We start from the raw sequence: 27,993 nt of genomic DNA, 5'->3' as shown, positions 1-27,993 counted from the left end.
AAAAAAATATTCCACTGGCAGGCAATAGATGGAAGCTCTGGTTAACAGAGTGCCCACTTTGGCTGTATATTACCTGTTCCTGACTATTGGTGGAAGAACACTACTAAATCACCTTCAGACACTGAGACGACTTTCGGAAGAACCAGAAGGAAATTTTCTCTGCATCCTGGAGCTCAAGTAAGTGATCAAATTGTGAATAATGATCAGGGACAAGGCTATACTCCATCTTCTAAATCATGGTATTAGTGGTTCTTTTAGTTCTAATTCCATAATGCCTTGCCAATCTTCTCATCACAGAAAAGTGGTATCTAAAATGTAGAAAGTTAATAGACAGTGCAGTGTTTCAAAAGAGAAGATCTGCTTTCAGTTTTTTTAATATTGGATTGCTAATAATTAAAAACTAGTCCTCTCTGCCCTGGGACCCAGAAATGGCATCCCTTAGCCAATCTGTTTTGTAAATAACTCAAAGAAAGCTTACATTGATGCCAATGCTTTAGACCTGATATAAATGGTACAGTTATTAAATGTAAATACTGCCTAACAGGCTATTATTAACATTTTAATTGTATTTTAAAAGTTGACTTTACAAAAAAACAGATTTATTGAGGTATAGTTGACATGCAACAAACTGTACATGTTTAAGGTGAATAATTTGTTTTATATATGTATATACCTGTGAAACTATCACTAATCAATATAATAAACATATCCATCACTCCCAAAATGATGAAAAATTCAAGTACTTTTGTAATTATTCCTTCTTCTCCATTTTCCCCCCTCTGGCAACCACTGATTTACTTTTATAGAGATTATTTGCAATTTCTAGAATTTTATATTCATGAAGTCACACAGTATGGACCATTTTTTTCTGCCTGACTTCTTTAACATAGCACAATCCTTTCGAGATTCCCACAAGTATAGAAACAGCTTATTCCTTTTTTATTGTTTTATATGTTACATCATATAGATGTAGCATTACTTGTTTGTCCATTCATCATAAATAAAATTTTGAATTATTTCCAGTTGTTGACTGTTACAAATAAAGCTATTCTTAGCTCTTGGATATAAGTCTTAATATAGCCATATCCTTTTATTTCTCTTATAGTTGGCTTTAAAAATGAATATTTGTCTTTCACAGATTTAAGGTTTTTAAGTTGCTGATTCTGAATAGGAGTGGTAAAGGAAGGAGGTACCAGAGCAGCTATAAGTCATCTAGAGATTAATACATCTCTTTAGAAATTATAATCTTTTTTCTGGGTGCTATGCCAACATAATTCCACAAAATGGGATATGAATAGTCTAATGGGCAAGTGTTGCTGATAATCATTTTTCATATCTGTCAGATACATAAAATATTAAATTATAAATTACCATAATTTTAATTGTTTTCATATTGGCTTTATACAGGCCAAATAGTTTTCAATAGTAGATAGATTTTGTTAGTGTCAAGGACCATAGGAATTTCTTCCTTCAGATCTTGACTCATTTCTTTAGCACATGGCTATGATTTTAATGAAGTCCTACATCTCCCTTTAAGATATATATATTGTCTGAGCAAATTATGGTTGTTGGTTTTATGTATTTTTTTTTTACTTATTGACCCTGTGAATCAACTCATGTTTGTGACTATGAATTAGAGTAGGTTGCCAGATAAAACACAGGATGTCCAGTTACTATTTCAGCAGCTTTTCCTTTTTAATAAATAATACATAAAATTATTAACAAGCTTTCTCAGTTCTACCACAATTTGGTTTTGTCTTAATTGTTCAAAGAAATGAATTTTAAAAAATACTTCCCTTACTTTGCCATGCACATTTATGCGTTTATGCATTTGTGCCATTTTTTAATTTCCTCCCCCAATTCTTTAACTTAGAATATTCTTTCTGCTCCATTTTACAATGTTTTGTATCTGTCACACTTTTCTTCAAGTCACTCTGACAATCTCTGTCTTTTAATTTGTTATACCTATTGGAGAAAATGGTCATTTAGTAGGTTAGGTTACAAAGTGAGAGAGAAAAAGTGAAGTGTGATTTAGTGGGTGAAAGGGACTGGAAAGACCTTTTCTGATCAGAACACTTTTGGGGACAATGTCATTTTCTTGAACACTGAGACATTGTTCCTTTTCATGTTTTTTATTTAATTTCATGTACCTTGACAATTCCTACCAATGTTTCATAGACTATGACTTTCTTCTTGTCTTTTTTCCAGGCATAATGAAACCTAAATGCTCTTTTTTTTCTGGGTATTATGTGGGCTTTCTTCTCCTACAAGTGATCACATCAGCATCAGGTGAGAACATCTATTTTTTTCTTACTGAATCACAGCTATGGAAAGAACCTAGGGCGGGCTTCCAGTGTCCAGTTCAGCATGTGAAGAGCTTGGAAGTCATCACTGCATCCTGACATCAAGTTAAAAAGCTGAAAAAAATTAAAAATCAAAAACTCTTTTTGGGTCCAACAGGGGAGTGAGGTCATAAGACAAGTTGCTGTCCCCAAATGGGTGAGTTAGAGAAATATCAGAGGTAGAAACTCAAAACCTGCGGACCAGAACACTCCCTGAGAACCAGCACCAGGGTAGGAAGATCTAAGCTGTAATTACTGAATTGCTGGGGGCTCACTGTGGACCAGTCTGAGTTAAAAACTCCAAAAAGGCCGAGTCATGGGAGAACTAACTTTTGTGAATTTTACCTCCAGGATTTTACTAGGATCTTACAGTGAATATTGGAGGGGGGAAAAAAAACCTTTATGTTTTAGGCAGAGGGAGGAGAAAAGTAACCATCTTTGAAATTATGGTCTTCTTAACAAGGGTTGCCTGCGAGAGAGACTACTTTCCCAGAGCCTAAACTGTTAGTGCCTCATCAGGGTCTAACTACTTCGTGGTAAAGAAATATCCAACTTCAGCCCACCTAGGGGTGAGGGGGAGACTGAAATGCACTTATGAAGTTCACAGCCAGGAACACAGGCTCAATAAAAGACTGAGGTCTAATCACGGGACTGAAGAACACCATCTCCCCCCTACACTTATCCCATCACTAAAAACCTTTAACCAGAGTTTCTTTTACCCATTCTATCATGTTTGGCTTTCAACAAAAAGTTGCAAGGTATACTAAAAGGCAAAAAATGCAGGTGAAAGGGACAGAGCAAACATCAAAACCAAACTTGGATATGGTAACATTTTAGAATTATCAAATTGGGAATTTAATATAAAAATTATAATTAGTATACTAAAGGCTCTAATGGAAAAGCAGGTGACATGCAAGACCAGATGGGAAATGTAAGCAGACAAATATGAATTCTAAGAAAGAATTTTAAAACTCATAGAGGTTAAAAACATTGTAACAGGAATGAAGAATGCCTTTCATGGACTCATAGTAGATTAGATGTGAATGAGGAAGGAATCTCTTGAGTTTGAAGATATATAAATATAAACTTTCAAAACTGAAAAACAAATAGAAAAGGAGTTTTAAGAGAAAGAGAAAATCCAATAGCTGTGATACAATATAAAAAGCATGATACACATTTAATGAGAATAAACAGAGGAGGAGGAAAAGAGAAAGGAATAGAAGAAATATTTGGAACAATAATGACAGAGAATTTCCCTAAATTAATGCAGGCACCAAACCATAGATCCAGGAAGCTTAGAGAACACTAAACAGGATAAACACTAAAACAAAACAAACAAACAAAAAAAACCCCTAAAAATTACATTAAGGTATATCATATTAAAACTGCAGAAAATGAAAGAAAAGTTCTTGAAAGAAGCAAGGGTGGGGGCTCAGCTCACTTACAGAGCTTACAAGAAATGTTAGAAGAAGTTCTGCATCTCTGTCCCTCCTACCAGCCTGAATGGGTACGGTTTCTCCTTTAGTTATCAGATTTCCGTTCAACTTGATTCCTAATGGTTCTGAGTGATGGTTGGTCTAGTTCCATTGTAATTTTGATGTGGTTGTGCAAGGAGGTGAGCTGTGTTTACTTATGCCTCCCTCTTGACTGGAAATCCTAAAAATTTTTCGTTATTATAAGGTATTCCCATTACCTATAAAACAGTATAGTGTTGTTTATCAAAACACCTATTTGGAAACAACTCTATTTTTCCCTCCTTTCAGTCACAAAAAAAAAAACTATCATTCTACCCTCTGCTTCTATGAGTTTGACTACTCTAGATACCTCATATAAGTGGAATTGTGCAGTATTTGTCCTTCTGTAACTGGCTTATTTAATTTAATATATTATCTTCCAGGTTCATTCATGTTGTAGCACATGAAATTTTATTTTTTAAGGCTGAATAGCATTCCCTGTTTTGTATCTGTCACACTTTTCTTCTTGTAAAGCTGATACTCTATATTAAAAGTGGGTTTCTTATAGACAACATTTCATCGGGTCTTGTTTTTTCAAGTCACTCTGACAATCTCTGTCTTTTAATTGGTGTACTGAGACCACTGATGTTTAAAGTAATTCTTGATATAACTGGATTAATATCTAACATGTTTGTTGCTGTTTTCTATTTATTATCCTTGTTCTTCGATGTTATTCTTTTTTGCCATGTGTGGTTCTATTTTCTATCAAGTATAAATTTTCATTGTGGTAAAATACAGATAAAATAACATTAACTATCTTTACTAATTTTAATTGCACAGTTCACTAATATTAAATACATTATGTTGTGCAATCATCATCATTTTTTCCTCTTGCATGGATTATCTTTTTCCATCATTTCACTTTCAATTTATTTGAGTTTGTGAATCTAAGTAAGTCTTTTGCAGATAGGATATGGTTGTATGGTGTGTTTTTGGAAGTAATGACTTACTTTGGTCATTTTTAATTTTTTTTGTATGACATTTAGCTTTGTTGTCTCTCATTTTCTTCATTGCTTTCTTTTTTTAAAAAATTTATTTATTTTTAGAGAGAGGGGAAGGGAGGGGGAAAGAGAGGGAGAAAAACATCAATGTGTGAGAGAGACATCGATTGGTTGCCTCTCGCATGCCCCCAACTGGGGACCTGGCCCACAAACCAGGCTTGTGCCCTGATTGGGAATCGAACCGGTGATGTTTCTGATCACAGGCCAGCACTCAATCTACTGAGCCACGCCAGCCAGGGCGACCTTCTTTTTTTATGTCTAGTTGATTGTTTGTATTGAAACATTTAAATTCCTTCCTTATTTCCTTTTTTACATATTCTTTAGTTATTTTCTTTGGAGTTATCATGGGGATTGCATGTAAAATCCAAAAATAATAATACTCTAATTTGAATATATAACAGCTTAACTTTAAAAATATAAAAAACTCTTTTTCTTTAACTGCTTTGTACCTATCCCTTTTACTTGTTGACAGTAAAAAATTACATCTTTGTGCATTTTGTGCCCTAAGACACAAACTAATATCTCTTTTAATTGCATTAGTCTCTTATATTATATAATATGAAATGTAGACTTATAAACCAATGTTACAATAGTGTTAGCTTTTAGACTAATAAGTTTTTGAAAAATGTATTAGTCTCTTAAATGACATAGAAAACAAAAAGTAGAGCTGGAAATTATTGTTACACCCTGGCCAAGTAGCTCATTTGGTTAGAGTATCATCCCCATACACCAAGGTTGTGGGTTCAATCCCCAGTCATATTTCTCTCTCTCTTTAAAAAAAAAAAAAATTGATAAATGAAAAAGAAACCATTGTTATAACAATAATAGCTTTTACCATCGCTCATGTATTTACCTTTATTTAGTACTTCATTTCTTCAGTTTCAGGTCACTGTTAACTCCCTTGAGCATTATTTTTGTTGTTGTAGAGCAGATACAGTGGTTACAAGCTCCCTCACATTTTTCTGGGAATGTCTTAATTTCTTACTCACCTCTGGACAATTTGCTGGACATAGGATTCTTGATTAACAGTGTTTAGTTTTTTGTTTTGTTTTGTTTTGTTTTGTTTTTCTTTCAGCACTCTGTATATATTTTTCCCTGCCTTTGGTTTCCAAAGTTCTGATGAGAATTCTGCTTATAATCCCTCGTATGTGATGAGTTGCTTCTTCTTTGCTGCTCTCAAGATTTTGTCTTTGTTCTTTGAAAGTTTGATTTGAAAATGTCTATTTGTGATTCTCTTTGAGTTTATCTTAATTAGATTTTATTGAACTTCATGGATGTTTAGAGTCATGTCTTTTATTACATTTGGGGAGTTTTCAGCCTATTATACCAAACATTCTCTTTGTCTCATTCTCTCTCTTCTCCTTTTGGGACTCCCACAATAAATATATTGGTCTAGTCAATGATGTCCCACAAATCCCTTAAGCGCTGGTCACTCTTCAATCTTTTTTCTTTCTGTTCCCCAGATTTAATAATTTCCATTCTCCTGCTTTCAAGTTCACTGATCTTTTTCTTTCTGTTTAAATCTGCCTTTGTAACCCACCAGTGAATTTTTCATTTCTGTTGTGTTTTTTAGCTCCAGAATTCCTTTTTATTTTCTTTTCAGGTTCCTAGGTTATTATTTATATTTTCATTTTGTTCATACATTTTTTTCTTGATTTCTCACCTCTTCCTGTAGTTTTATTTGAGCATCTTAAGACAGGTCTTTTAAAGTCTTTACTTATAGATTTGCCATCAGGTCTTTTTTCACAAGTTTCTGTTTGTCTTTGTCCTTGCAATGTGCCATATTTTCCTGTTTCTTTGTATATTTTGTGAATTTTTTAAATGAAAACTGGACACTCAAAATCCCCTCCTTTTGCAGGGATTTTTGGCTTTTTGTTATTGTTTTATTTTCTTTGTTTTGTTTTATTTTATTGTTGTAAGCTGTCTGTGTGCCAAGGATCACTATAAGGTATAAACTTCAGATCTCCTCAGGTTTTTATAAGGCTGTCCCTTTTCTTGGGCATGTGTGGTCCAAACTTTCTAATTTCCCCCATATATGCACTTGCTTTTGAATATTCTAATCTTTAATGTCTGCTTCCCAAAAGGAGAAAAGAGAAAAATGAATTGTTACCAAACAGCATGTGGGGTGCTAACCACCCGCTGCCACCCTCTAGGGAAAATTCCAGAGGCAAAGGTTTGGTGATAAAGGAAAGGAGTCTTATTCAAAAGCTATACAATTTTGGAGTAACAGCTTTCCACATGCATTAGTCACTTAAGGCTATCAATTGAGGAGAAAATCTTTAACTCTTTAGTTACAGCTTTAACTACTTAAACCTATCAATTAAGGCTAAACTCTTTAGCTACCATTCCCCCTGTTGGTTTTTAATTATCTAATTTCTACAGAATTAGTTTACATACTAAAACAATATAAGGTAACACAAGCTACAAAACTTTAGAAGAATGGCAGTCTTCTCCCTCAGAGCCCATCCCTTCTAGAACACCCGAAGAAAAATAACCTTGCCACCTTCTACCAGGCCAGCCTGATCCTAGGCTGTGCCTGGAGTTTCTTCTCCCATCCAAAATCCAAAATATCCTCCTTTGGGAAATGCAGGCAGTTGCAGCACGGTCATGTAGGCACCCTCAAGGAAGAGCGCCCAAGAGCCAGTCTCTGCCCTCCTTTTATTTTAAATCTTCTGGCCAGCGATTCCACACGCTCAGGAAGGGTTCAGCTTCTCAGTCAGTCCCTTCCTAGACTCCTAGACTGTTTATCACTGCAACCTCTTCCTACAGCCCTACAGTCCCGCCTTAATCTTCCCCAGTGATCTGATCAGGTCTTTCTGTATCAGAAGGAGTGAATGAAAAAATTCTGACTCTTTAAATTCCCTGGTTGTCACTTCAGTTAGAGAGGGGAAGAGCTTGAAAAAACAGGAGAAGTTACATCACCACGACCACTTGTCTCTTTGGCTTCCAATATCTATGGTTGGAAGCAACAATCAGTGAGCACAGCACAGATCCCCAGTACTTGAAGGACAGGGTTTTTTGGTTTTGTTTGTTCTGTTTTTTGCCTGCTCTGGCTCCCATAAAATATATGAACACTGCTCCAGGGAGAGTTGCACAGCCGCCTGTCCTGGGGCTGATAGTTGGAAATGGGTAGGTGTTACTGTGGTATGAACTGAAATTGACCAAAATTAATACAATTTACCATCCAAACTTCCCCCTGGAAGTTGAAGGCCTCCAATAGACTAAGTTCCAAAATACTTACCTCAGGGAAATTCTGCCAGTGCAATCATTGTCTAAGTAGGAGTCATATCCCTGGTGCTGTCTGCGCTGCCATCTTCCCAGAACCCAAGTAAGTATATTTTAAAGAGAATAATGTAGTAACATTGGTCTTTTCAATAAATAAAATATTGATTTAAACATAAGGGGATATATTCAGAGCTGGACATTTAAAATGGCAAGGTCAGATGGGAAGAATACAGTATGTCCTTGAATATATAGCAATAGAGATGCTGTTGGCCTCAAATTTATCCTAGTTTTTTTATCTTTCTCTACAGAAAAGTGGACCGTTATCACTCCCACAGGACACTTGGTGGCTACAGTAGGAGGGCAGGCTGAGCTTAGCTGCCAGTTGTCCCCACCACGAAGTGCAAAACACATGGAGGTGTCCTGGTTCAAGGGTAATCATTCCAAGCTTGTTCACCTATACAGAGATGGCCGTGAAGTGACTGGGAATGTTACCCCAGAATATATGGATCGCATAGAGTTTGTGAAAGAGGCCATTGGGGATGGCAAAGTGACTCTCAGACTTCATAATGTCAGCATTTCTGATAATGGACCATACCAGTGTTCGTTTAAGGACAGTGACTTCAGGGATGTGGCCAGCATGAACCTGAGTGTAGCAGGTAGGTTTATGGTAGAACATGCATATCAATGGCCTTGTGGCCCCATGAACTGAAATATGTGGAAAATATATTATTATTTTTCTATTTCTTGTCTCTTTTACATTTTTCAAAATACTTTGTGTTGTAAATAGCAAGGAACCCTCTTCTATTTACTGCAAAAATATACTATGCAATACATAAACAGTGTTGGGTGACCAAATATAGTCTAATTTGTAAGCTGGATATGGATTTGAGTATTTACCCCTTCTTACATTGCAGAAAACAAGATTAATAAGACACTTTAACTTTCAACTTTCTTTTTTTAATAATAGCTTATTTTTTATTTTATTTTTACATTATCATTTATCCCCTTTATACCCTTTTCCACCCCCACCCAGTCCTCTCCACCCCCTCAATCACCACACTGTTGTCCGTGTTCATAAGCTTTTGTTCTTTTTAGCTTGATCTCTCTACCCCAACCCCATCTCCAGAGCTGTGAGTCTGTTCTCTATCTATGACTCAACCTCAGTACAATAACTATCTTGATTTCTATCTCATTTACCCAGCATTAGGCTTGGAGACACAGATCTATATTGAGGAACTTAGTACTGGTGGACTTATGGTGGAGTGTAACTCAGGAGGTTGGTTCCCACAGCCCCAGATGGAGTGGAGAGACAACAAGGGAGAGGTAGTTCCATATTCATCAAAATCCTATTCACTGGATGGAGCCGGATTATTCTATATGAAGATGATTCTTTTCCTCAGAAGTGCATCACAAAGCAATGTGATTTGCTACATTCACAACCCTCTGTCAGGTGAAGGGAAGCAAATAAATATCTCTTTAGCTGGTGAGTGTTTGGTAGGGTTTGGTTGTCAATAAAGCAACATATAGAGAAAATAAATGAAATAATTAATGTTAAAAAGCTTTGTACATTATCAAGCAGTATTTGAATGTGACTCTTTAAAACTGTTTATGGATTTTGGTATACAGATATTGTCAGGTGCTGACAGGAAGGCTTTATATTTTTTTTTTAATTTACTTTTTTAGGGACAGGAAGGAAGGAAGAGAGAAACATCAATCTGTGGTTGCCTCTTGAGCACCCCCTACTGGGTACCTGGCCCACAAGCTAGGCGTGTGCCCTGACTGGGAATCAAACCAGTGATCCTTTAGTTCACAGTCCAGTGCTCAAGACACTGAGCCACACTAGCCGGGTCTGAGAGGAGGGCTTTAGAAGATAAAAATTAATTAGAAGAATAATGACAATCCATAACCAAAATATACATTACAGCTGTAAAGGGAAGGTCATTATCTCATTAGACCCTCACAATATTGCTCACACAAGAATATCCAAACCTGTAGAGAATTTTTTTGAGTTTATTTGAGCTGAACATGCCTGGAAATAAGATTTCAAATGCTCACAAGAATGACATTTTTTCCATTCTTTTTATACATTTGGAATTGAGGAAACATGAGGAAAATTACATGGAGGTGGGAGAAAGCAAGCGGGGGGAATTGCCATGATTAGGTTACATGGTAGTTAACAAGACTGTGATCCATTGAGTGTGGTTATGCCTCTCAGGAGTCTGAAAAAGAATATTAGTCTGGTGTTTCAAAGGTCTGTTAATCTAGATGCACAAGAACAATGGATATGTCTTGATTAAGGAGAAAATATACCTTTTACTAAAGAAGTTATAGGCCTAGGGTATAATTACTCACCATGACCTGCCCAGTTAGGACTTTATGATCAAATCACCCTGTGAGGTTACTTTTGGTCACTGATTTATTACAGAACCCCATTTTCATTCATGATGTTCATGTGTAACCTTAACAAGTTTTTAGCTCAGTGACTTAAAGGATGTCACTCACCTTTCTGACTATAGTTTTCTCATCTTAGATGTATAATCATACTTCATGGGTTTTTGTGACATGTTGTAGTATAAATGTATTAGTAGAAGCAAAAATCTTTGCTTACTGTTATTTAATATTCAGTACTAACACTGTCCTTAGAACTTCCTGAATATTCAGTTAGAAAGGATTACTATGGCTTTTTATAGGTAAATAGATGTTGAGAGAAGCCAGTCAAATCAACAGAAAGTAAAATATGGAACTAAAACACAGGTTTTCTGACTGTTGGTCAATATATCACTGTCAGAAGCATAGAGGCTGGACATCAGAAGCATTAGGAACAGGCTATGTCCTATGTGTGACAAAGGTACCCTTAGCTAACACCTATGCAGAGAAACCTAGGCTGATTACAGGAACAGAGTGGTGAGTCTTCAGATGTCACTTCAGGGAGACTTCTAGTCTGAATGAAAGCACAATCTTTTATCCTAAATATGCTCTCTAATCTTCCTGGAGGATTAGAAAATGGACTAGAAAAAAAAGATTGTTACCCTGACTAGATAGAAGTCTATAACAATGATCTGGGAAATAGATGTGGCAGAAAAAATAGTAATAGTTGGTAAGATTCTATGTATATTTTAAATTCAGTGCTGATGGGACTTGCTGATGGATTGAATATGTGATGAAAGAAAAAACAGAGTAAAGAATAATTCTGAAGGTAGGGGCTTGAGTCATGAAAGACAAGTTTTCATCTACTGAGATGGGGAAGTTTGTGAGATGAGCACAGCTTAGAGACAAGACCATGTCTTACAAGACATACAAATGAAAATGTTGACTAGAAGTTAGACATGTGTTAAAATTCTGTGAAAGAGACTAGGCTTGAGATGTAATGTAAATGTCTTTAATCACAAAAGGAATGAGAACAGAAAAAATGAAAAACCAATGTCCTAGAACTGAATTTTGGAGCATACATTTTAGATGTCCTTTGGATGAATAAGAGCAACCTGCAAAGTAGCTGAGAAGGAATAAGGAAAGAGGTAGGGAAAAAACAAACACAGCAGGCAAAGAGAAATATTTAGAAGTATTTGTTTTGAACTCACCCTTTTATCAATAAAAAATAATAATTTCCATTAGAAATTATTTAACTTTCTTAATGTCTCTTACTGTTTCACTAAAGATAGTTGTTTCCTATGTAAATTAATAATTGTTAATTAATAATTGTAAATTAATATTGATAGATGAATTCAAATATTAGTTTCAGATAGAATTCAAATTGGGATAGGTTTTAAAATAAGCATAATATTTGGGGGAAGAAAGAACCCTATCTGATGCAATTAAATGAATAACTAAAATCAAATTATATAAACATTAATAAATTTAGAAGAAGACTTTCATGAACGCTATATATGAGCAATATTGTTATTATTTTTCACATTTTATGTATTAAATAAAAGTCTCACACCTTTATGCAATTCACAAGCATTGAACAGGTTAAAATTTAACATAAACATGAAATTTGCGTAAACACTGCATGGTAAACTTCGCTTTTCCTGGCAAGCTATCCAAAAATTGTTGTTATTGTCATTAAAAAGTACCATATACATAGTAAAGGCAAATGTGCAACCAAAAGACAAATATGTAAGATATTTTCTTAATTATGCACTAGAACAAAGACGTAATAATAAGAGCTAAAACACCTAAGAAAAATCTTGGAAAAAATAGCATGTGCTTAAGATTAGCCATAAAATGCACAGAATCACAAGCCAGATACAGAACCTACTTGAAAACAACAGATATTCTGTCTAAAAGACCTCAAAGGAACATAAATATTCGTGGAGGAATATTGTGTTTTGAATGGGAATATTTACATCTGTAAAGACAAAAACAACACAAAATCAATATAATTACTTCACTATACTCAGTTTTTAAAAAAAAATTATTTTTTCATTATAATTCACGTACAATATATTAGCTTCAGGTGTAAAACATAATGATTGGACATTTATATAACTTACAAATTGACTACCCTGATAAATCCAGTATCTGCTTGGCACCATACACAGTTATTACAATATATTGACTTTATTTCCTATGCTGTACTTTACATCCCCATGTATTATAGTCAGTTTTTTAAATATGATTAAAAAATTCTACCTCCTTATTTATTTAAACTTCTACCATTTACAGTTATTCATTCTTCCATACTAACTTCAAAATTACTTTATCCAACTTTTTTTTAAAAAAGACCTCCAAAGATTTGTCTGAAATGTATTTAAATGAAGAAAGTGATTATCAACAATTAACAGTTAAGTCATTTGTGATAATTTATGAACACAAACTATAATTTACTGTCACAGGGAAAGGCCTTTGTACCAATAATAAAAATTAAGAAAGGTAGAATGAGATCCAGGTCATAAGGAAATACTGTATACCAAATTATAATGTATGAACTTAATGCATTATTAAAAAGATGAAAAAGTTCCTATGTTGCAATAATTGACCATACCTCAGGAACAACAAGACTCCTACATATAACTTTATACAAAAATAAATTTCATATGGGTTAGAAGTTAAATGCTACAACTGAAACAAACACTTTCAAAGAAAATACTGTATTAGAGAGAACTTAAAAATGCAAACCATAAAAAGAAAGAAAAATCTATTTGTCTTCATTACCTTTTTACCTTAAGAGCTCCCTGGAGAGAATTCTGAAGCTGTCTTACAGCCATTGTGCTTCTCAACTTCCAGCATGCGTTATGTTGGCCAGGGTTCTGCTGGATTCTTTCTTTTATAATCAGGACACCTTTGTACCAGAACATTAGCAAGAGAAAAGAGAGAGACTTCTTTCCACCATAGCCTCAGTTTAAATTCTAGCCTGAAAACACTCAATCCCAGGCTCTGTACTTGCCAGTAAAATAGTTCCACTGATCTTTAGCTCTGGCCCAAATATAGAAGTAATAATAATAAAAATAAAAATAAAGAAAATACAAGATCTGAAAGGGAATCCTCCTTATTAGCAGTAAAATTCCTAATTCAACAGTTATACGTGTCATGGGTTTACTAAACTTCAAATTATTCTCCTCTTTCTTTCAGATACCCTGTTTTATCCAGTCCACATCTTGCTGATTGTTTTAATTTCAATTTTATGTGTGATATTCAGTTTGATTGCTGTGCTCCTAGGCTTTCAATGTTTCAAAATAACAGGTAATTGCTGCAAAAAGGATGGAGTCACTTAGGGCATCTCTTTTTATGTGATGCCCAAGTCACGTGGGGTGCTTAACCAAAGCTGTATGACATTTGTCAATACATGCCAAGCTTTACATAGAATGACTTAGGGCTTGTTTCTCACTTTAGAAGAGTTAGACTTCACACCTGTCAATTATGAGCTTCCCAGGACAAGGCTTTTTGAGGAATGAAGTCAGTATGTCTCCTGAGCTGCTTAGGCCTCCAGTTATTTCTGTGCCCCCAAAGGAGTGCTTTCTGTCTTAGATAAGAATATATTCATTCAAAATGAAATGGATCCAACCTCTGCTTCAGTCAAAATAATTTAGTGATGGATGAATCCTGAGTTTTGTTCTAGGATACACTTCATTTGATCACAATCTTTTTGCCTGCACAGATTCCCATTAATTTTTAAGATACTACCTTCATTTAAGGACTTGAACAAAACTAACATGAAAAAGAAATAGGTCTCTAAACTAATAAATCCTTTTTAACCATACTGTTTCCTTGGGTTTTATGGCTAAACTAAATGACTATATCATTTTTCTTTATGAATATATCATTGAATGGTACAGTGGACCATCAGGTACAAGGATATGACGATGCAAACTAACTCATATACAGTTAACTGCTAGATAAGGGATGTGAATTTGGAGACTGAGTGGATGATTTAATGGAGACGAATCAAAAGAGAAGATACAATCCATTGTGCTCATTTTTTACCAGATCCTTAAGACTTGGTACCATATTTATTCAGCGCCTACCTTATGCTAGACATTGTGATAACCATTTTACAGAATTTATCCAAATTAATCCTAAAGGCAGTGCTATTTTTGTCAGCATTTTTTAGATGAGATGTTGTGGCTCACATAGCTCACAAGTGGCAGAGCCAAGATGGGAACACAGATGCATTTGTCTCCAATTCTCATGCTCTAATCGCTGTGTTTCTCTCCAGTATTTAGTTGCAGGTTTCTGCCTGCACAGCTTATATGGCTGAGGAGGTTATCAACTCACGTGGCAGTCTGTTGCATAGTTATTGTGGGAATTTTCTTTGTTTTGAAAATCTAACCTACTGATACATCATATCTACCAATTAGCTTTTTCCAGCTTCCCCATGAAAGTCTTTTAATGAACTGAGATCATAACTTTACTACAATTGAGTCTCTTTAGAAAGTACCTGATTGTACCTTACTTTCCTCTGGAAGGTGACATAAATCAAAGAATAAATGGATACATATTTTAGTCATATATGGAAAAGCATTTTAATCATATGTGTTTAGCTTATAGAAATCAGCCCCTTGACAGTAGGATTCAAGCTGAAAGGTGTATGTTCAGAGTCTGTGGACACAGCATAGGGTTTTTTTCAGCCAGTTCAGTGTTACCACAGCTCCATCTGGTCAGTCTCACAACCCTCAGAAGCCCCACACATCTGATGAAGTTTCCTAGGGCCTCTCTCCAGGCCCCCAGACAGATTAATCTTGTGCTAGGTTAGGGGCTGAGAGCTAGGAAAGAAACTCTCTGAGCCCTATGAGAGCTACAGATCTAGTTCTGCAAGGCCCTGCCACCACCCACGAGCTAAATGCGCGTCCTCAGCCATAATCCTCTAGGTTGAGTGTGCGTGGGGCAATGACTATGCTTTCTCTGATAATGCTCCTTAGGTCAGTGATGCCCCGCAATGCCTGCATTCCTCATTTGTTAATTCTCTCTCTGTTCTAGCGTCCCGATGTAACGTCATTCATTTGTTGAGCACAAGTGTTGCTCAAATGCTATGTTTTGGAGTCTTTTGTATAGTACCCTCTATGTATATGGTATTCCGGAAAAGAGGTAAGTGGGGTCAGTAATGGCGACTTGCTCTTTTCCTGGAAATCTTGGTTATTTATCCAAAGCTGTGTGACTCTTTCATCATCACCAGGAAGAACAGTGGTTTGGGTGACATTACAGAGGATCAAATTCCAGCACTAAGATTGTTGTGGGTGTCAAGGACTGAAGGTCCTATAACTGCTGCTGATGTTCTCAACTGTGCTTTAGGACATAGGGCCTCCTGCTATAAGGAGGGAACACATTCTGACTCCAGAAAATATGGCTGGATACAACCACTCACTTACTTTAGTGGGGCCACCAATGCTGTCTATTCATGACTCTAGGTCACTGTTTCTTATCTATTTTGGGCTTAGCATCTATATTGAATATATTACTCTGGACATAAATTTTTTCCATTTGAGAGTAATATTCACATATACCTCTTTAGTTTGCATGTGGTTTCAGAAGGATTATGAAACACTGTAATCCTTCCTTGGACTTATTGTCTATGAAATGAGACTATCAGAGGTAAAGTTGGCAGGTTAATATAATAATATTCAAAAATATGATTTTGACAGTTGACAATTCTTTGTTTTTAGCTAGTACATGTTTACATTTACAATTTATTAACAACAAAAAAATCTTTGTAAAAATTTGATTTTCTAAGAGACATAAAATATTTAAAATAATTGCTTAAAATCAGATTGTGTTTAATTGTTACAATTCTTAATTATCTAGAGGATTCTAAAGAAATGGATATACAGGATAATTAGCATTCAACAAAGGAGTAAAACTCTTTGTTTTACTTGAGGCATTGCTTTCAAATCACAGAGAAGTTCAGAGAATTAGGGCGTTCACCAGCAGGACTCTCTGTCCCTCAGTTCCCATCCTCATCCTCATGCTCGGTAAGCCTTGAACAACATACATCAGCCTTTTTCCCAACTCTTTCCAGTGAAAATTGCAAAACCCTGTTTTCAAACTTATCAAACCAGTGGATAAAAAGACCATATTTTTCAGTAATAAAGGAAAATTAATGTTTGTATAAGCAAATCAAGTACCTGGATAAAATGTGGAGAAAAAAACAGTAAACACAAGTCAAATATCCCCTGGAGGTTTTAATTTCAACTAAGTCTCAGTTCTCACTCCTAAAGAGACCAAGGTACAAACCAACTCAACTGTCTCAAGAGACGTCTGAGGCAAATATAAAATATTCCTGATGATAAGTGGATTTTTATGTTTAATGACCACTAGCTGTGATCAGCATTTTAAAAAATAAATACCTAGAAATCGACCTGGACCATGTGTTATGTATATGTTTAACTTTATATCAGCTCAAGTATCTGTATCATTTTACACATCACCAGCAATGGATAAGAGAACATTTATTCCTCGTGTTTTCCAATATTTGGTTCCTGTAGCCTTACTAATTTTAGATTAATGTTTGTAGTGGTATCTCATCTTGGTTTTAATTTGCTTTTTCTAAACACTTCATATAAATGGAATCGGACAATATTTATTCTTTTTTAACTGATTTCTTTCACTTAGCATATTGTTTTAAAAGTTTATTCATGTTTTAGTATGTATCAGTTCTTCATTCTTTTTTATTGCTGAATAATAGTCCATTACATGAATACAGAATGTTTTATTTCTTCATTCTTGAATTAATGTACCTTGAGGTGTTTTCAGTTTTGGCTACTACTGATAATTCTGTTATAAACATTGAGTAAAAAGAATGTGGATATCACTCTGTTTATTTAAATCTTATATAATTGCTTTCAACAATGTTTCATGCTTTGCAGTGTACCACTCTATTTTGTCATTTTAATCCTAGGAATTCTATTCTTTTCTTCATTCTGAAATATAAAGTTCTTCCAATAGTTGACAATATTATTTAGTTTTAGGTGTCCAACATAGTGATTTGACATTTATGTACCTTATGAAGTGATCACCATGAATAGTCTAGTAACCATCTTCCGAGGTTATTATTTTGATATTATTGACTGTATTCCCTATGTTGTATGTTACATTCCTGTGACTTATTTCTGTTATAAATTTGTACCTCTTAATCTCCTTCACCTTTTTGCCCATCTCCCCCATCACCCAACCCCCTGGCAACTGTAAGTTTGTACTGTTTATCTATGAATCTTTTTGGTGTGTTGTGTTTGTTCATTAGTTTAATGATTTAGATTCTAGATGTAAGTGAAATATAATATTTATCTTTCTCTGACTTATAGCACTGAGCATAATACCCTCTAGGTCCATCCATGTTGTCTCAAATGGCAAGACTTCATTATTTTCTATGGCTGAGTAATATTACATTATATATGTGTGTGTGTATGTGTGTATACACAAATAAATATATTTATGTATATACATACATATATACATGTATAAATACATATATATACACATAAATACATATATAAATAAAATCACATCTTCTTTATTCCATTCATCTATGGATGAATACCTAGTTTGCTTCCATATCATGGCTATTGTAAATAATGCTGTAATGAACATAGGGGTGCATATTAGCTTTTCAAATTAGTGTTTTTGTTGTTTTTGGATAAATTCCCAAAACTAAAATTGCTGAATTGTATGGTAGTTCTATTTTTAATTTTTTTGTGGAACCTCAATACTGTTTTCCACAATAGCTGTGCCAATTTACAATACCACAAACAATGCACAAGGGTTTCTTTTCCTTTTATCCACATTCTTGCCAACCCTTGTTTCTTGTCTTTTTGATGACAGCCATTCTTACAAGTGTGAGAGGATATTTCTTTGTGGTTTTTCCTTGCATTTCCCTAATAATTAGTGGTTTTGAGCATCTTTTCATTGTTTGTTCTTCACGTATATGTGTTCTTGGGTGAAATGTCTATTCAAGTCTTCTGCTCATTTTTTAATTGGATTATTTGGTGGGATTTTTAATGCTGAATTTTGTAAGTTCTTTACATATTTTGGATATCAAGCTCTTATGAGGTATACCATTTGGAAATAACTTCTCCCATTCAGTAGGTTGCCTTTGTGTTTTGTTGATGGTTCTTTACTGTGCAAAATGTTTTTGGTTTAATGTAGTCCTATTTATTTATTTATTTATTTTGTTATTCTTGCTCAAGGAGACACAACCAAAAACTTATTTCTAAGATTGATGTCAAAGAATTTTCTGCCTAGGTTTTCTTCTAGTTTTAAGTTGTCAAGTCTTAAATTTAAGTATCTAATTCACTGAATATATTTTTAGATATGATGTAAGAAAGTAGTCCAGTTTTCCCAGCACCATTTATGGAAACTTTTTCTCATTGTATAGTTGTGTCTCCTTTCTTCTAAATTTAATTGATTATATAAGCACAGGTTTATTTCTGGACTCTTTATTCTGTTCTATTGACCTATGTGCCTGTTTTTGTGCCAGTACCATACTGTTTTAATTACTATAGTTTTGTAGTATAGTTTAAAATCAGGGAGAATGAGGTCTCCAGCATCAATTTTATATACTTTTGCTCTGATCTTTATTATTTCCTTCCTTCTACTAACATTGCGCTTTAGTTAATTTTCTTCTACATTCTTTAGGTGTAAGGCTAGGTTATTAAGACTTTTCTTGTTTCTTTGGGTAGGCTGGTGTTCCCATAAACTCCCCCCTTGAAATGGCTTTTGCTGCATCCCACCGATTTTCTAATGTTGTTTCAATTTCCATTGTCTCAAGGTATATTTTGATTTTCTCTTTAATTTCTTCGTTGCCCCATTTGTTGTTTGTTAGCATGTTGTTCAGCCTCCACATGCATTCTTTCCAGTTTTTCTCTTATATTTAATTTCTATTTTCACACCATAGTGGTAAGAAAAAATGTTTGATAGGATATCCATCTTAAATTCATTGGCTTATTTTGTGACCCAACATGTGTTCTATCCTGGAAAATATTTACGTTCACTTAAAAAGAACATATATTCTGTTTGGGGATGAAATGTTCTCTACATATATACTAAGTCCATCTAGTCTAACGGTCACTTAAGGCCAATATTTCCTTGTCTGTTTTGTCTGGCTGATCTATCTATCATTGTAAGTGGGGTGTTTAAGTTCCCTACTATTATTCTATTACTGTCAATCTCTCCCTTATGTCTGTTGATATTTTCTGCATGTATTTTGGTGCTCTTTTCTTGATGCATAGAGTTTACTAGTGTTATATCTTCTTGTTGGATTTATCCCATTATTATTATGCCATACCCTTGTGTCCTGTTACAGTATTTGTTTTAAAGTGTATTTGGTCTAAGTATTCCTACCTCAGCTTTCTTTTCATTTTTGTTTTCATGAAATATCTTTTTCTATCATTCACTTTCAATCTATGTGTCTTTAAATCTGAAGTAAGTCTCTTGTAGGCAGCATTCATCCATTTATATTTAAAGTAATTATTGCCCTGGACAAGTGATTCAGTTGGTTGGAGCATCATCCTATACACAAAAAGGTTGCAGTTTTGATCCCTCGTCAGGACACATATTTAGATTTCAGGTTCCATCCCCAGTAAGGGTGCGTACAGAGGGCAACTGAGTGATGTTTCTCTATATCTATTTCTCTCTCTCCCTTTGTTTCTCAGGTGTGGATAAAAATATATAAAAATAAAGTAATGGTAGGTATGTACTTACTGTCATGTTAATTGTTTTTATACTAGCTTTATAAATTATTAGTTTACTACCTTTATTAACTGTTTGCCTTTACTAGTGAGATCTTTTTTCTTTCATATATATATTCTTATTTCTAGTTTTGGCCTTTTCTTTTCTGCTTAGAGAATTTCCTTTAACATTTCTTAGAATGTTGATTCAGTGGTAATGAACTCCTTTAGCTTCTGCTTGTGTGGGAAACTTTTTACCCCTCCTTTAATTCTAAATGATAGCCTTGTTGAGTAGGGTATTCTTGGTTGTAGATTCTTTCTTTTAATCACATTGAATATATAGTGCCCCTCCCTTCAGGCCTACAAAATTTCTGTTGAAAAATCAGTTGATAGTCGTATGGGCAGTCCCTTGTATGTGACTAGTTGCTTTTTTCTTTCTGTTTGTGAGATTTTTGCTTTATCTTTAACTTTTAACATTTTAATTATAATGTGTCTTTTTCATTGTTTATTTTTCCATTACTATTTATCTATGATGTATCTTGATGTGGGTCTCTATGCGATGATCTTGTTTGGGACTCTCTTTTCTCTTTAGACTTCCATGCTGTTTCCTTCTCCAGGTTAGGGAAGTTTTCAGCCATTTTTTTCTTCAAGTAGGTTTTCTATACTTTTCTCTCTTTTCTACTTCTGAAGTCCCTATGATGCAAATGTTAGTATGCTTGATGTGATGCCAGAGGTTCCTTATGCTATCCTCAAACTTTTGTTTGTTTGTTTTTTTTAATCTTCCAGTTGGGGAGATTTCCACTATCCTGTTTTTCTGATTGCTGATCCATTTTTCTCTCTCATCTGATCTGCTGTTGATTCCTTCTGGTGTATTTTTCATTTCAATTGTTATATTCTTCATTTCTGATAGGTTTTTTTAAACAGTTTTTATCTCCTTGTTGAAGTTCTCCACTTGTCTGCCTAGTTTGATGAGCATTTTTATGACAAATTACTTTGAACTCTTAATCTAGTAGACAGGTACCTCTGTTTTGTTTAATTCTTTTTCTGGGATTTTCTCTTGTTCTTTGTTTGTTTGTTTGTTTGTTTGTTTGTTTGTTTGGAACATATTCTTTTGTCTCCTCCTTTTGCTTGTTTGTTTTTATGTTTTATGTAGATCGGCTACATTTATAGGTCTTAGAAAAGTGGCCTTATTTAGAAAGTGTCCTGTGGGGTCCAGTGGTGGATTCCCCATTTGTCAGCAGAGCTGAGTGCTCCAGAGGTGTTTCCTGTGTGAACAAGTGTGTCCTGCTGTTGTAGTTGGGCCACAACTGCTAAAAACACACTGGCATTTGAGGCTGGTCCCTGGCCCTCCTGTCTGTGAGGCCTAGCTGGAAGTGTTGTGGTCATGCTGATATACAGGGTAAGCTTTAAGTGTGGCTGGCTGCAAGCCCCAGCCTTGATTGTTGCAGACACACTGCTGTGTGCCGCTGACAACAAAGGCTGCCCACCAGGTATGACAGCACAGGAGCTGTTTTGGAGAGGTGCCTGCTGGGTGGCACCTGAGGAAAATGCCAGAGTGAGGTGAATAGTGTTAGCAAGATTAATGGAGAGTGTCATAAATAGCACCTGCTGACATCAGACCAGCTAGGTGGAAGGAGGGTAAAGAAAGGGAAAAAATGGCACCCGCCAGTACTTCCGTCCCTGCAGAAAGTTCTAACAGATCCATGTCCTTCCAGCATGCACCCTAAAATTAGTAAATGTGTCAATTTCATATATGACCCAGGTGCTTTTCAAACTGCTTCCTTTTCATTGGGACTCAGAAAGAACACAACCTTTGTTTTCTATAGCCGTTTGGCTCTCCTAGTCATAAGGCCCACTTATTTTCAAAGCCAAGTGTTACAGCCTCCTCTTTCTGGTGCTGGTCCTCAAGGCCAGGGCTCAAACCCTTTTCTCTTCAGTGGGGACCTCCATGATTGTGATATGTCTCCCATTTGTGGGGCATTCCACAGGAAATGAGGTTAGGGTGGGTCTGACTCTACTCAGTCTGTACCCCTCCCTCCTACCCCTCTCAATATGGCTTTTTCTTTATAACCATAGGTGTATAAAATCTGTTCTACTAGTTTTCATGTCATTCTCAGAGATAGCTTTTCTATATTAGTTGTAGTTTTGATGTCAATGAGAGCAGATGAGCTCAAGATCTTCCTACTCCACCATCTAGAACCTGTAACCAAGAGCCTTGCTTTTAAATGACAAGTTAGCATGTCTGTGAAATGCTGTTCCTTGAAGTTGGTTCACTGTCCCTGCAACAAATGAGCCTTTGGATCTCTGAGTCACTGCTCCTGCTTCTGTGTGTCAAATGCTATCCTTTTTAATGCTGTTTTCTGAATTTCACATTTATCTTGACCATTACTAACTATAGGAGTACGCCTGGCTGGTGTGGCTCCATGGACTGAGTGCCAGACTGTGAAGCAAAGGGTTACTGGTTTGATTCCCAGCCAGGGCACATCCTTGGGTTCCAGGCCAGGTCCCCAGTAGAGGGCATGTGAGAAGCAACCACACACTGATGTTTCTTTCCCTCTCTTTCTCCCTCCCTTCTCCTCTCTCTAAAAATAAATAAGTAAAAATCTGTAACTATAGAAGTACAACAGATTTCTGTATATTGATCTTTTATCCTGAAACATTGCTAAATTCAGTTATTCATGGCTTATTTGTCCTAATTTTTTTTGTGTGTGTTTATGCACGGATTCCTTAGGATTTTCTACAATATAACATTATATGATCTGTGAATTGATTTTATTTTTTTCCTTTACAATCTGGATACTGGTTCTTTCTTATTCTTGCCTAATTGCTCTAAGTAGGGAATCCAGTGAACATTGAATATATAATAAGTGGTTAGAGCAGGCATCCTTGTATCGTTCCTGATCATAAAAGGACATCATTAACTCTTTCACTACATACTTTGATGTTAGCTGTGGGTGTGTTCATGGAACACTTTAAAAAAAAAAAGAAATCAAATTGAAAGTTCTTTTCTGTTCCTGACTTTTTCATTGTTTTTATCATGAAAAGGGCTTGCATTTTATCACATGCTTTTTCTGATCTATTGAGATAATCATGTTGTTTGATTCTTTATTTATTGTAGTATTATGTACATTAATTTGCAGATGTTAAACTAACCTTTCCTTCCTGAGACAAGCCCCATATTGTTATGGCAAATGTTATTTTTTATATAAGGCACAATTTTGTTTGCTATTGTTATTTTTTAAATTGAGAAATAATTTCTTCTGGTTCAGGATTTTGTGTCTATATTTATAAGATATATTTGTCTGCAATTTTTTTCCCGTGATATCTTTGTGTGGTTTTAATATAAGAGTAATACTGGTTTCATCCAATCATTTGGGAAGTAGTTTTGTCTTTTTTTATATTTTGAAAACGTTTGTGACTGATTAGTATAAATTCTTTAAATGTTTGGTAGAATTTACATGTGAAGCCATTTGAGCCTGAGCTTTCCTTTGCAAAGAATTTTTAAACATATTACTTCAATTTTTTTCATGTTATAGGTCTATACACGTGTTCTTTTCCTTCCTGAGTCAGTTTCACTGTTTAGATCTTTCTATTAATTTGTCAATTTCCTCTAAGTTATCTAAAATTTTAGTATCCATTTCTTCAGAATGTTCCTTTAAAGTCCTTTTTATTTGTTATCTTGGAAATTATGTCCCCACTTTCACCCTTAATTTTACTAATTAGAGTCTTTTCTCTTTTTCTTTTTTATCTTAATGAAGTTTGTTAATTTTGTTTATCTTCTCAAGTAACTCATTCTTGGTTTCATTGATTTTCTCTATTGTTTTTTCTATTATCTATTTTACTTATTTCTACTTAAATTTTTGTCATTTTCTTACCTTCTATCTGCTTTGAATGTAGTGTGCTTATGGTGTAAATTTAGCTTATAGATTTGAGACTTTTCTTCTTTTTGAGTCTAGACATTTATAATTATAATTTTTCCTTTAAGTGCTGTTTTATATGCTTCCCATACACTTTGTTACATTCTGTTTTTATTTTTATTCTTCTGAAAGTGTTTTGTAATTTCCCATGTGAAGACGTGGTCTACTTTCTTTTTGCTGCTTATAGTAAAATGTAAGAGAAAAAAAGGTTGACATAACAACTGTTAAGCAGAAAGGAACCAGGACTTGATGATGTAGGAAGTTCTCAGTAATTCTGACCGTAAAAGATGCTAAAATTAGGAGAACCATTGTCAGGGAAGTATGCTTTATAGAGAAAACAAAGGGTGTGTTTGGGAAATCTTTTGCTGAAGTCTTGGATGGAACAAAAAATCAGAGTATTCAATCATGCAGAGGGTTGCATGATTAGATTATATTAGATGTGTGATTTATGGGTACCCTCACCAATATCAGCAGAAACCAGAAATAAAGATGATATTTTGCAGGAAAGATGTGTTGAGTAATCTCTCATCTAATGGCGTTTGTCCCTATGCCATACATAGGAAAACATCAAGGCTCTTAAGAATGTTTTTTCAGCAGAAACACTACCAATTTCTGCTATAAGGGACAAGAACGATAAAATAAGACTGTTGAACTTCCAAAATTTTATAACAGGAAAGAGGACAACAAAACTACTAAGCTGCAAACACATACTACTTTCCTGTGGCCACTGTATTGAATTACCACAAACTTAATGTCTCAGAGCAAGATAGGTGCCACTCAGCTAAATCCAAGGTGTCACAAAGGCTCTGCATCCTCCAGATGGTCTACAAAAAATCCATTTCTTTGCTTTTTACTGTTTCTAGAGCTTCATCTTCACATTTCTTGGTTCAGGGCTCATTCTTCCATCTTCAAAACCTGTAGCATAACATCTTTAAATCTCTCTCTGCTCTGTCTTTACATCCTCTCCTCTGTGTGTAAAATAAACTACCTCCCTCTTACAAGGGTACTAGTGATTGCATTGGGCCTGGCCAAATAATTCAGAATAATCTCTCCATCTTAAGATCCTTAACTTAATGACACCTGCAAATACTCCTTTACCACATAAGGTACCATGCATTAGGTGTGGAATATCTTTGGAAACCATTACTCAGCCTACTACCATGTACCATCCTTTATGAAAATTAAACAATGACTCCAGGCCCAGAGGTCAGAGCCATGAGTCACAAAGGATTATCCTTAGAACTTGAAACCTAATGGATTTTGCCCAGTTGAATTCTGAAATTGCTTGAGTGTAATAACTACTTCTCATTTTCTTTACCTTTCATTGAGAATGTCTATAACTGTTTTCCTATGCTTATTGCACCATTATATTTTAAAGCAGGTAATGTTTTTTAGTTTCACAGTTCATGATGAAAAGGAATTTTACACCAGGATATATTATACTCAAAGCCTCACTCCTCTATCTCCAAATTTATTTAGTTTGTTGGACAGTATCAATTCCTTGCAGTTATAGGACTTTACTCCCATTCCTTTGCTGATTGTCAGCAGGGGGCCAAGAGGCTGCCTGGATTTCTTCACATGCTTTTTATCATACTCTATCAGCAATGGTGGATCAAGTCCATTTCAGCATTTGAAATCTCTTACTTCTTCTGCCACATATTTCTGACTGCAGCCAGAGAAAAGTCTCTGCTTTTTTGGGCTTCCATGATTAGATTTGCCCCACCTAAATATTCCTGGGTAATGTCCTTATTTTAAGCTTCATAACCTTAATTTTATCTGCAAAGTCTCTTTTTTCATGTAATGTAACACATTTACAGGTCCAGGAATTGGAGAATGGGTCTCTTTGAGGGATGTCCGTTCTGTCTGTGACAATCTGTTTCATCCCCCAATATCCACAACTCTCCCAAACATAAAATCTACTCATCTAACTTTCATTTTGTTATAACATCAACTCAAAATTAGTAAGATAACAAAAAAATATTAAAGGATCTATTTTATATAGTTGTTATGGTTGATGGGATTAGTGTATTTTAGAACTAAAATATAACTTCTAAAGAATAAGTTATCTGACCAAGTAAAGTTATGTTAAATACTGGTTCCAGAATGTTCTCTTCTCCGAGCTCTCACTTAACTAATTTTCTAATTTTTATGCCTTACTCAGTCTCTCTTCCAGATCCTGTGTTTTCCGTCTACAACGACTTGATATGGGATATTATAATAATAATATTTTCCATGATGATATATTATAGTATATTTATCTCTGGTTTGTATGTGACAATGAGAGGTAAGTGGACAGGGTTAGTCATGACTAATCTGTCACTTTTCCAGCATACATTTATATTTTATCTCTTGTAAGTCTCCACTTTCTGCCTGCTTATTCATCCAAGGTTCATCCTCTTTTCAGAAGGAAAACAATCTAAGTCCCAAACTATGTTTTATCAAGTTATATATTTATACACTAAGGTTAACTTGTCTCATCTCAAGTGCTCAAAGGCTGACTCTTTTTCTGCCCTGATCTTCAGACTTCTGCTCTGCACTTCAGCTAGTAACACAAAGAATCGTAGCTGTTCTTCTCAGATTCCCCACTGTCCTCCTGCAACACGTAGGGCAATTTTTATGTTGACATCTCTATCTCTACCACCCTAAAAAAGCACAGTGCAGCTCTCTCCAAGCTCATGTTGTAACATTGTTGTACACATAGTTTAATTTATCCTTACGTTATTTTGTTCACTGAAAATTACAAAGATTTGATTCAATTTTAACATTATTTAACTCTGCTCATCCTGCCTCCTTAAATGAATTTCACCATTTCTCCATTTTTGTTCAGCCAGGAATCATAAGTAATAGGTAGGAAGCTAAAAATTCTTCTGATATTTTTATGGAAAAATTTTGATATGTATGGGGCCAACAATTATTCAAATATATAATTTCCCCTAAGAATTTACTGCAAATGAATTTAAATTCACAAAATCATGAGTAATTTTCATTGTTTTGTTGGTATAACTTTCTTAAGTGAACATAGTATTAAATGAACAGTGAATATCTATGCATATCACTAGGTGTTAGAAGGAACAAAAACAATATATATGAGATCCTAATGGATAAATGTGTTTTTAGCCTGCAATTTTACCTATTCTAAATACTTTCTTATAAGTAAGAGAAAATAATAGTCAAGGACATAAAGAATTCACCATTACCATAGACTATATGAAAATTATTTAAGAAAAATTCAAATGGAAATGAGACTATATTAAAAAGTAGATGAGTCAATAATATATATGAAATAAGTAAAGAAATTTAGTCAATAAAATATTAATTTAAAAATAAATACACAGTGTTGGAATAGTTGCCAATAAACTGATTACTTAAATAATGTAACAATATATTAATAGCCTAGTCACTGAACACCAATGGCTGCTAATATCACAGAAAGACAAAAAGAATAACCTTGAATCTGATTAAACCTCTATTTTATCCTCTAATTTGTAGGATATAAGAAAAAGATTCGGCAGATATGCAAACAGCAAAATGTAGACATGGAAAACACTACACAAGAAATGATCCATCCTGACCAGCATGGCTCAGTTGGTTGAATGTTGTCCTGCAAAGCAAAAGATTGCCAGTGTGATCCCTGGTCAGGGTACATGTCTGGGTTGCATGTTTGATACCAGGTTGGGGCACCTGCGAGAGACAACCAATTGATATTTCTCTCATAAATCCATGTTTCTCTCCCTGTATTTCTCCCTCCCGTCCCCTCTCTCTAAAAATTAATAAATAAAATCTTTTTTTAAAAAAGAAATTATCCAAGTTCTTCAATGTATGTTGCTAGAAAAATAGAGTGAAAAAAACAGGTTAGCTCTATAGTTTCTTAAGTCAGAGGCATATCAGCCAATTACTAC

The 27,993-nt window shown here is 34.9% G+C and overlaps 1 protein-coding gene across 1 annotated transcript; it reads left to right on the top strand.

The window, feature by feature from the left end:
* Window positions 1-27,701, top strand: LOC129069610 (putative selection and upkeep of intraepithelial T-cells protein 1 homolog). The gene is made up of 8 exons (XM_054572278.1): window positions 1-177; window positions 2,209-2,289; window positions 8,391-8,738; window positions 9,284-9,565; window positions 13,654-13,764; window positions 15,499-15,606; window positions 26,256-26,378; window positions 27,584-27,701. Exons 2-8 carry the CDS (start codon window positions 2,214-2,216, stop codon window positions 27,685-27,687), a joined length of 1,152 nt encoding a protein of 383 aa, XP_054428253.1. The 5' UTR covers window positions 1-177; window positions 2,209-2,213; the 3' UTR covers window positions 27,688-27,701.
* The last annotated feature ends 292 nt before the right edge of the window (window positions 27,702-27,993 follow it).

Source organism: Pteronotus mesoamericanus, unplaced genomic scaffold, assembly GCF_021234165.1.
Source record: "Pteronotus mesoamericanus isolate MK-2021 breed Mesoamerican mustached bat unplaced genomic scaffold, CSHL_Meso_final contig_105, whole genome shotgun sequence".
Lineage (NCBI taxonomy): Eukaryota > Metazoa > Chordata > Mammalia > Chiroptera > Mormoopidae > Pteronotus > Pteronotus mesoamericanus.
This window is presented reverse-complemented; position numbering and strand designations above follow the sequence as displayed.